Source organism: Cannabis sativa, chromosome 5 (assembly GCF_029168945.1).
Source record: "Cannabis sativa cultivar Pink pepper isolate KNU-18-1 chromosome 5, ASM2916894v1, whole genome shotgun sequence".
Taxonomy (NCBI): domain Eukaryota; kingdom Viridiplantae; phylum Streptophyta; class Magnoliopsida; order Rosales; family Cannabaceae; genus Cannabis; species Cannabis sativa.
Window position 1 is genome coordinate 15,837,182 of NC_083605.1, and position 10,918 is coordinate 15,848,099.

The 10,918-nt window shown below is 33.9% G+C and overlaps 1 protein-coding gene across 1 annotated transcript; it reads left to right on the top strand.

Moving 5' to 3' along the window:
• Nucleotides 1–9,376: 9,376 nt before the first annotated feature.
• LOC133037823 (uncharacterized mitochondrial protein AtMg00810-like) lies at nucleotides 9,377–10,702 on the top strand. Its single transcript, XM_061115465.1, has one exon. The coding sequence runs from the start codon at nucleotides 9,377–9,379 to the stop codon at nucleotides 10,544–10,546; it is 1,170 nt and encodes a 389-aa protein (XP_060971448.1). The 3' UTR covers nucleotides 10,547–10,702.
• Nucleotides 10,703–10,918: the final 216 nt, after the last annotated feature.

A 10,918-nucleotide genomic window follows, 5' to 3' on the forward strand; every position in this document is an offset into this window, starting at 1 on the left:
AAGTTCTCGAACCTTTCTAATTTTTTCTTCAAGAAATAAGCCCATACTTTTCATGAATAATCATCAATAAAGAGGAGGAAGTATTTACTCTTACCAAATTAGTTTTGTTTAATTGGGCCACAAACATCAGTGGGTACGAGCTCAAGCGGCTTTGTGGCTCTTCATAGTGACTCCTTTGAAAAACTTCTTCGAGATTGCTTTCCAAGTAAGCATCCTTCACAAAGTTGATCTGGTTGGTTGATGCATGGAAGGCCTCTCACCATCTCCTACTTCTCTAAGAGTTTAGGCCCGCCAAAATTGAGATGCCCAAAGCGTAGATGACAAAGCCATGATGACTCATCGTAGAAGGCCTTTAAACACTTCAGAACATCATGTTGAATATTAAAGAGAAACATTCTATTCTTTGTCATGGAAACTTTGGCGATCAAACTACTTTTATCATCTCTTAAGAAAAGGTTATTTTCTTGTAAGTGAATCATAACCTTTCGCTAGTAATTTACCCAAACTTAAAATATTATTTTTCAGGTTGGGCACATAGTAAACATTTGAGATGAATTGACAACCTCTATTTTTCAAGCGTATAAGAATCTCACCTTTGCCTTCCACATGTATTTTTAATTCAACTCCAAAAGACACATTCCCTTTTACCATTTGATTGAGCTCCACAAATATTCTTCTTTCTCCGCACATGTGATTGCTAGCACCGGTGTCAAGATACCATTAATTTTCTTAAGCTTCATCTTTGTCTTTCCAGGAAAGCAACAAAGTTCCTTCTTCTCCACCTTTGTCTTCGACAAAATTGGCTCTTTCTTTGACCCTCCTTGATCTACATTTGGAGGCACAATGACCGTACTTGTTACAATTTTAGCACTTGATGTGAGATTTGTCACTCCATGACAATGAGTTGCCTCTTCCGCGCCCTCTTGGTGCTTGTGAATTTTGACTTCGTTCTCCATTATTGAAATTATTGTTATTATAACCACCCCTTCCTTCTCTTTGTTGTCCTCGACCACGTCCACGTTCACTTTCTTGGTCACGTCCTCTTCCTTTTTGATCTTTACTGTTGTTAGAATTTTCTTTTTTTAAGGTCAGCTTTAGTAATTGCTCCATTTTCTCATTTCACTTCTTTTTCCTTTTTTGTTTCTCCTTATAGGCTTGTAAAGAACCCATGAGTTGCTCAATAGTCATGGATTCTAAATCTTTATTCTCTTCAATGATTGTAGCAATGTACTCAAAGGTTGGACTCACAGTATGAAGAATTTTTTCTATAACCTTTACTTCACTAATTTCTTCTCCATTTCTTCTTAACTGATCATTGGCAATTGATAATGCTCTAGTGAAATAATCAGAAATTGATTTAGTATCTTCCTTAAATAAAGTTTCAAAATCACCTCTAAGAGCTTGAAGACGGATCTTTTTCACTTGCTCCGCTCCTTTGTTGCAAGCTTGAAGCTTCTCCCACACTTTTTTGGCCGTTGTTGCATTTGAGATCTTCTCGAATGCATCTTCATCCACCGCTTGATAGATGAGGTAGAAAGATTTTTTGTCCCTCTTTCTTGAATCTCTTAACGCATCTCGTTGAGCTTAGGAAAGAGCAACATGGTCTTGCTCCTTATGACCTTTCTCAACGACATCCCATACATCTTGAGCTCCTAGTGGAGCCTTCATCTTAATACTCCAATTGTCATAGTTGCTCCTGGTGAGCATTAGAATTTAGAATGAAATCACTACTACAAAAACCCCCTTTAGAGGCGGTTTTTAAGCCCTTTCAGCGTCGGTTTTCGCGAAATTCGCTACCGACGCTGATCAGGGCGACGCTAAAGGGTTTATATGAACCGACGCTATAGGGGTTTCCTAAATCTTTTTTTCAGCTTTAATTAATATATTTTTTTTACATTTATTAAAAATCTAAATTTATTTTTGTATTATTAATTAAATTAAATTAAAGCATAAATAAAATTAAATTAAAAAGTTAAATAAATACAAATTTACATTGCTCTAAGTGTTTGTATATTAGGTATTTTTTTATTAATATTTTATATTTTATAATATGTGTTTGTATTCTAGTATTTTAGTATCATTTTTATGATTTTTTAAGTTATGTTTTATATAATAATTAGTATATTGAATAATAAAATAATGTGTAATATTTTAATTTTTATGTAATTTAATATTTTTATACATTTAAATTTTATAATATGGGTTTGTATTTTTCTAGTATATTATTATTATTTTTTATTATTTTTTAAATTATGTTTTGTATAATAATTAGTTTATTGAATAATAAAATAATGTGTAATATTTTAATTTTTATGTAATTTAATATTTTTATACATTTAAATTTTATAATATGGGTTAGTATTTTTTCTAGTATATTAGTATTATTTTTATAATTTTTTAAGTTATGTTTTGTATAATAATTAGTTTATTGAATAATAAAATAATGTGTAATATTTTAATTTTTATGTAATTTAATATTTTTATACATTTAAATTTTATAATATGGGTTAGTATTTTTTCTAGTATATTAGTATTATTTTTATAATTTTTTAAGTTATATTTTGTATAATAATTAGTTTATTGAATAATAAAATAATGTGTAATATTTTAATTTTTATGTAATTTAATATTTTTATACATTTAAATTTTATAATATGGGTTTGTATTTTTTCTAGTATATTAGTATTATTTTTATAATTTTTTTAAGTTATGTTTTGTATAATAATTAGTATATTATCCCAATATTTTTGTATTTTTTTTAGCTTACTATATCCATCCTTAACACTCAACAATATCTATCCTATGTATTAATATTACTCGAAAATTACTCTAAGTATTTAAGGATTATCTAAATATATATAAAAAATATTCTTATAAAAGTAAGTTAAAGAAAACATACCTTATACCAAAAATTATGTACTTGACTTCCGATAAAGTCACTTCCGATAAAATCCTAACAACCAAGTTTAACAGAAACTAAAATCAAATATTATCCTAATTCTACCAAAATTTCGTCAGCATAACAGCTATAATTGAACGTTTCCAAAAAATTTAAACCTATTAATAACATTTTCCTAACACCATTAATAAACAAAATTTGAGAACCTTTTAAATATGAACTTTGACATTGATAATCATGCTACTAACACGAACATGTTTTGAGTCAAATATAAAGACCTACTAAGTATATTGTATGCATAGACACATCAATTAGATTATACAAGACAAAAGTAACAAACAAAACAAATGTCATCTAATTTCACGAACATGTTTTGAGTCAAATATAAAGACCTACTAACACGAACATGTTTTGAGTCAAATATGAATGTGTTATGTCACCTAATTTCTTACAACTAGCGAGTAATAACCTAGTTATTTATGTTATGTACTTTTCCTTTAACATTTATGTTTTTTATAATAAAATTTGATCTAAATTCTACCGAAATTTTGGAAGCATAACGGCTGTAATTGGACGTTCCCAAAAATTTTAAAAGTGCCTAAAGTAACAAACAAAACAAATATAACAATACAGAACAAAGAAACTAACATAAACAATACAAAATTTATTTACCCATCCGACCGCAGTACATGTATTCGCAGAACCTACTTCACTACGGATAAATATTTAAGATATTCAAACTCAACTAAGCATGCATTGATAATTAATTATACTAACAAAAGGTTAGCGGATGGATATACCTATTGCAAATCCGATCAACACCGAAATATGTCGACCCTCAAATATTAGCACATAACCTATAACATAATGCAATATACAACCAATTTAAAATTTTAATTATTAAATTACTTACTAGTTATTAAACAAAGTAGCAAGTTACTAGCTAGTTACTAATTTCCATAGTTAATTTTTTAAAAAATAACATATAAATATATATACATATATAATCAATTATATATTCACACTACCATTATTTTAAAAACTTTATCTCTAAACTAATTAAATTCCTACTACCTCTCATTCTCATTCACAACAAATATATATACAATACAACACTACAAGAAATGTCACTTTTACCAGCACATTTTGATGCTGGCAAAAGTTAGTATTGCGCTGGTGAAATAGAATTTACCAATGATGTGTTGGCAAAAGGGGGTTGGCAAATCAATGTTGGTATTAGAACTTTTGCCAGCATAAAATGAAAAGCGCTGGCAAAAAAGACTTTTCCCAGCGCATAAATGTGCTGGTAAAAGTTAGATTTTAGCCACTGCAAATGTACGCTGGTAAAACTTTGATCTCTTTGCCAGCGCAGTTTGCGAAATGCGTTGGTAAAAGTTACTTTTACCAGCGCAGTAGCGAACTGTGCTGGTAAAAGTGACATTTCTTGTAGTGCAAATACACAAAATACACAAATAGTATATACACACAAGATATATATAAACAGATATTCAATAATAAAACACAAAATATATACATATATATTATATATCAAGTTAATAAATATTTACCTTATAAACGCAATCCGGCGATAAAATGCTACAAAAATCCGACCACCTCTAGAACACACACAATATAATATTAATAAAATAAAAAAATTCTAAAAAAATTTACAAAAACGAAATAATACCAATGTACATAAATAAAATGAATAGAAAGCATATTTATACCTTAATGGACGTTGAGACTCAACGTTTTCTCCGCTAAAATCGGTGGCCGGAGTTATACCCACCACCTTTCTTTATAATAGGTTCGGTTTGGTATATAGAGGGGAAAAAAACTAAATTTTTTTACCGTATAGGTTTAGGTATAGAAAATAGAAGATTTTAAGACAAAAATGGGGTAAAATGGTTAAGAAATGAGGGAGAATGAGGTTGTTTTAGTGGTGGTTGGCGAGGGTTTTTTCGTGGGTTTGGGGCTGCTGTGGGTGGCTGTTCTTCGTGTTCAGCAAGGTGTGAAATGAGGAAGTGAGGAAGACGAAGCAGAAAGGGTCTGATATATAACCCTATGGCGTCGGTTATTAGGTATTAACCGACGCCATAGGTGCCACGTGTCGAATAAAGGTGGCACCTATGGCGTCGGTTAACACCTAATAACCGACGCCATAGGGTTATATAAAAATACCCTGATTTTCCCTACCCCCAACCGACGACATAGATATATATACATTCTATACCTACGGTTTTTACCAAAAAACCGCCTCTAAATGTCAATGTAGATATTTTCACCCCCTTTAGCTTCCCTTTTTATAAATTGGGTTGAAAAAAGGGAAGCTAAATGCTTACATTGTAGTAGTGAATCATTCCTCCACTTGCCATTTTTCTTCACAAACTTGGGTGTGGTATCAGTTTGTTGGATAATAAGAAGAATTTTGGAGAGCATACTTGAACGGAAGAAGCTATATTTTATATCTCAACTTGTGTGATTTATGACTTGGTACAAAATGATGGGATTACATCTCTATTTATAGGACTCTATGGATTAATCTAGAAACATTATTAAATGGCTAGCTTTTACATTGTTCTACATAATTCTATCTACTAATCACAGAAGTGAAAAATAATTCTAGAAAGTTGAAGAATACTAAACATACAAAAATACTCTAGACACTTTAGTAAATATAAGAATAGTCTAGAAACATTTTAGCAACAAGAAAATTTTAAAAATTAACTATGTCAAATCAAGTTTAATATTTCAACAATTAATTATAGCTAAAAGTTTCCCATAATATTTATTTAATGAAATTGTGTGAGACCCCATATTGAACACCAATAAGATATGTCACTTGTGGTGCTTCCTATTTTAACCTCCCCCCTTAGCATTTCTCTAAAATATATATGAACTCCATATATATACGTCTCTCCTTTTTAGACCAAACGCAATTCGCAATGTAGTATGTATACTTATCAAGTTGTTAGAGTCTGTTTGGTTAGTTATTAGTTAGTTGAGAGTTAGTTGGATCATTGTAACTAACTACTGCTGCTATATATAGCAGAGTCTTAGCTTGTATTCATTTTGAGCATTGAATAACATTTTCAGTTCCTTTCTTCCTTTTCTCTTTGCTTTGCTTTTCAATCACTGATATGGTATCAGAGCCACCATTGTTGGTTGGCCCTCAACTTCGTTCTTCTCTTGCTTCTGTTACATCGATTCTTTGATTCTTCAATGGCACGTGGTGGTGGAGCTCAGACTCGTAATAATCGTGACACTGGCAATGTATCCAACGATTCGAACAGGTACTCTGTTCTTGGTGAAAATTCGAGATCCAGCACTGGAAACGATCTATCCAATCCTTTCTTTCTATCGAATGCTGACAATCCAGCTGCTGTTCTGGTACCGAAGATCTTAACAGGCAGTGAAAATTATAGTACCTGGAGAAGATCTATGATGATTTCTCTTGTTGCTAGAAACAAGATGAAGTTTGTTAATGGCAAGATTCCACAACCAGATGAAGAACATGAAGATTTTGATGCTTGGTGTAGATGTAACAGTACTGTGATCTCTTGGATACTTCATGCAATTTCTGGAGAAATTACTGATAGTATCATGTATCTTGATAATGCAGCTGATATTTGGTCTGAGTTACATGAGAGGTTCAATGAAAGGAACGCTCCAAGAATTTTTGATGCGAAGAAGACTATGCAGAATCTTGTGCAGGGTTCGAGCAGTGTGACTAGCTACTTTACCAGATTGAAATCTTTATGGGATCAGATTCGTGAGCTTAGACCACAACCTGTTTGTAATTGTGGTGCTATGAAAGTTATACTCGAACAGCAAGAGGAGGATAGACTTCTTGAATTTTTGGTTGGTTTGAATGACTCTTTCATCAATGTAAGGTCACAGATATTGATGAGAGATCCTCTTCCTACTGTGAACAAAGCTTATGCTGCAGTTATTCAAGAAGAAAGACAAAGAAGCTTGACATCTGGACCTGTTGGATCTGCTAATTCCAACGATGCTGATACTTCTTTGAACAATTCTGCTGGGCAGTTTGCTGGTGCTGTGCAGCCTTTTCGATCAAAATACAATTGTACACACTGTGGGATGAATGGACATACGATAGATCGATGTTTCAGATTGAATGGGTATCCACCTGGGCATAAATTACATGGGAAATTTCCCAATCGAAATGCCAAAGGAACTCAGACTAAACCTGGTGCTTCTGCAAATTTGACTGGTGTGGATGATGAGAAAACTGACAGTGGCTCAGGGGAGAAAGATCTCGTGTCTAGCTTGTCTAATATTCAGTGCCAAAAGCTCATGGCTCTTCTTGCACAGAAAGTAGCAGATAAGACAACATCTACTGTTCCTGATGAACAACTAGTGGTATCCCACTTTCTTGGTAAGAATTTTCATGTTCCTAGTTCTAAGTGGATAATTGATACAGGAGCTACACATCATGTGTGCCCTGACATCAGTTTGTTTTCTAAAACTTATCAAGATTCTAATCTTAGAACTGTTTTATTACCAACTGGTTTACATGTGAAAATTTCATGTGTAGGAACTGTTATTTTGTCTAATAATCTTGTTCTTGAAAATGTCCTATATGTGCCTAACTTCCAATGCAATTTGCTATCTGTTGATTCTCTCACAGCTACAGCTAATTGCACTTTTGTGTTCACTCATGACAATTGTATTATTCAGGACAATGTCAAGAACAAGATGATTGGGATGGGTGAAAAGTGTGGCAGCCTTTATTACTTGAATTCAAATCATTTTCATGATTCTGTTCCTATCTTTTCTTCATTTTCTGATACAAAAATAACAAATGACACCATTTGGCATTATAGAATGGGTCATCCCTCTTGTATCAAAACTCATCCTTTGAATAAAGACTTGAATTTTCATTCCAATTCTGATTCTCATTTTCATTGCTCCATTTGTCATTATGCCAAGCAAAGAAAGTTGCCTTTCATTTCTAATCATAATATTGCAAAGAACTGTTTTGATCTTGTTCATGTTGATATATGGGGACCCTATAGCAATCTAACTGTTGAAGGGTTTAAATACTTTATCACCATTGTTGATGATTGCTCTAGGTTCACATGGATCAAACTCATAAAACACAAATCTGATGCACAATCTGCTATTCCCCAATTCATTCAACTCATTAAAACTCAGTTTGGGAAAACCATTAAAGGATTTAGGTCTGATAATGCAAAAGAATTGCAATTCAATGATTTGTTTTCCAAATTAGGAATCATGCATTATCACTCATGTGTCCAAAGACCATAACAAAATTCTGTGGTTGAAAGAAAGCACCAACATCTCCTTAATGTGGCTAGGGCTCTCTTATTTCAATCTCATGTTCCCTTATGCTACTGGGGGGATTGTATTGCCACTGCTGCCTATTTGATCAATAGGACACCTACTCCTAATTTGAAAAACCAGTCCCCTTTTGCTATTGTGCACTGTAAGTCACCTGGTTATACTCATTTAAAGGCATTCGGTTGCCTTGCTTATGCCTCTACCTTGAGCCAGTCAAGAACAAAGTTTCAACCTAGAGCCACATCTTGCATTTTCCTTGGTTATCCACCAGGAATGAAAGCATATAAGCTTCTCAATCTGCATACAAACCAGATATTTTATTCCAGGGATGTTCAGTTTTATGAACATATTTTTCCCTTTGTAAAGTCTGAGAGTCTTCCTGCTGCATATGATAGTTTCTTTTCTGTTATACCTGACTCTACTCAGTATCCTTCTCCCTGCATTGAACCTGATTCTGAACCAATTGCTATACCTACTCAGAGTACTGAATCAGCTTCCTTCTCTGATAATGTTCCTGGTTCTGTTATAAGCAATGAAAATATTCCTAACTCTCCTATTTCTGATCAGGTTCACCATCCATCTGGTGTCACTAGAACAGGGAGACACACACAAAAACCATCTTATTTGAATGAGTATCATTGTTACCTTGCTGCTAATCCTTTTGTTTCTTCATCTCAGGGAAAATCCAATACACCTTATTCTTTATCCAAAGTTTTATCTTATCACAGGTTGTCTCCTGCTTTTCGTGCAACAGTTTTGGCCATTTCGAGTTATTTTGAGCCTGAATTTTTTAGTCAAGCTCATGGTATACCTGAATGGGACAATGCCATGGACAATGAGATAGATGCACTCGAGAAGAATGATACTTGGATTGTGGTTTCTTTACCCGAAGGGCAACATGTTATTGGGTGTAAATGGGTTTATAAAATCAAACTCAATGCTGATGGAAGTGTTGAGAGGCTCAAAGCTCGGTTGGTTGCAAAGGGGTACAACCAACAGGAGGGGATAGATTACACTGACACTTTTGCTCCAGTTACTAAGCTTGTAACTGTTAAATGTGTCATTGCCCTTGCTGCTATCAAGGGTTGACATTTACATCAATTGGATGTGAATAATGCTTTCTTGCATGGTGATCTCAAAGAGGATGTTTACATGACTCTTCCTCAAGGTTATAAACCTAAGGGGGAGCTTCCTCACAATGCTGTGTGCAAATTAAAGAAGTCATTATATGGTCTAAAGCAGGCTTCAAGGCAATGGTTTGCCAAATTTTCTACTGCATTGTTTGATGAAGGTTTTAGTCATTCGGCTACAGACCATTCATTGTTCATTAAGTATTTTGGTGACCATTTCATATTCTTGTTGGTCTATGTTGATGATGTGATACTTGTCAGCAATGATCTACAAGAATTGGAAGCCTTAAAAGTCAGATTAAATGCTCGATTCAAGCTAAAGGATTTGGGAAATCTTAAGTACTTCTTGGGGCTTGAAATAGCTAGATCACAAAAGGGCATCTTTGTATCACAAAGACCATATGCTTTGCAGCTCCTTGAAGACTTGGGACACCTTGGATGCAAGCCTATGAACACACCTATGGAAGCAAATCTCAAGCTTGGACAGAATGATAAAGAAAAATTGGCAGACCCGACACTATACAGAAGAATAATTGGAAAGTTGCAGTACTTAACCATAACAAGACCAGATATATCCTACTCAGTCAATAAACTTAGTCAGTTTCTTGCTGTACCACGAGCTAGCCACATGAATGCAGCTGTTAGAGTCTTGCAGTACATAAAATCCACACCTGGACAAGGAATTTATTTTCCTGCAACATGTAAAATTCAATTGAGGGCCTATACGGATTCAGACTGGGCAGCATGTCCTGACACAAGAAGATCGACAACGGGGTTCTGTATTTTTATAGGAGACTCTATCATATCCTGGAGAAGTAAGAAACAGCATACAGTTTCGAGGTCTTCAGCAGAGGCAGAGTATAGAGCAATGGCGAACACGACATGTGAAGTTGTTTGGCTGATTTCTATCTTAAAGGAACTTAATGTTCATCATGAAGGGCCAGCACTGTTGTTTTGTGACAACAAATCAGCTCAGCACATTGCAGCGAATCCCGTTTTTCACGAGAGAACGAAGCATATAGAGATCGATTGCCACTTAGTGAGGGAGAAAGTCCAAGCTGGAGTGATCAAAACCGTTCATGTGGCTTCCAAGGAACAATTAGCTGATGTGCTAACCAAACCTTTATTTCCCAACCAGTTCAATTACATTAAAGACAAGATGGGATTGAAAAATATATATTGTCCATCTTGAGGGGGAGTATCAAGTTGTTAGAGTCTGTTTGGTTAGTTATTAGTTAGTTGAGAGTTAGTTGGATCATTGTAACTAACTACTGCTGCTATATATAGCAGAGTCTTAGCTTGTATTCATTTTGAGCATTGAATAACATTTTCAGTTCCTTTCTTCCTTTTCTCTTTGCTTTGCTTTTCAATCACTGATAATACTCAATTAATAATAATTAGTGTCCCATGGTCAATGACTCAAGAAAACTCACAGGTATATATTGCTATTGATAATGTCAGTTTTTGATGTCCAATATAGGTTTTTCCGCTAGTTCCCACTATAAAAGTAAATGAAGCACCTGAAAAATGACCGATACGTATTAACACAAGCTGTTGGGCTTAG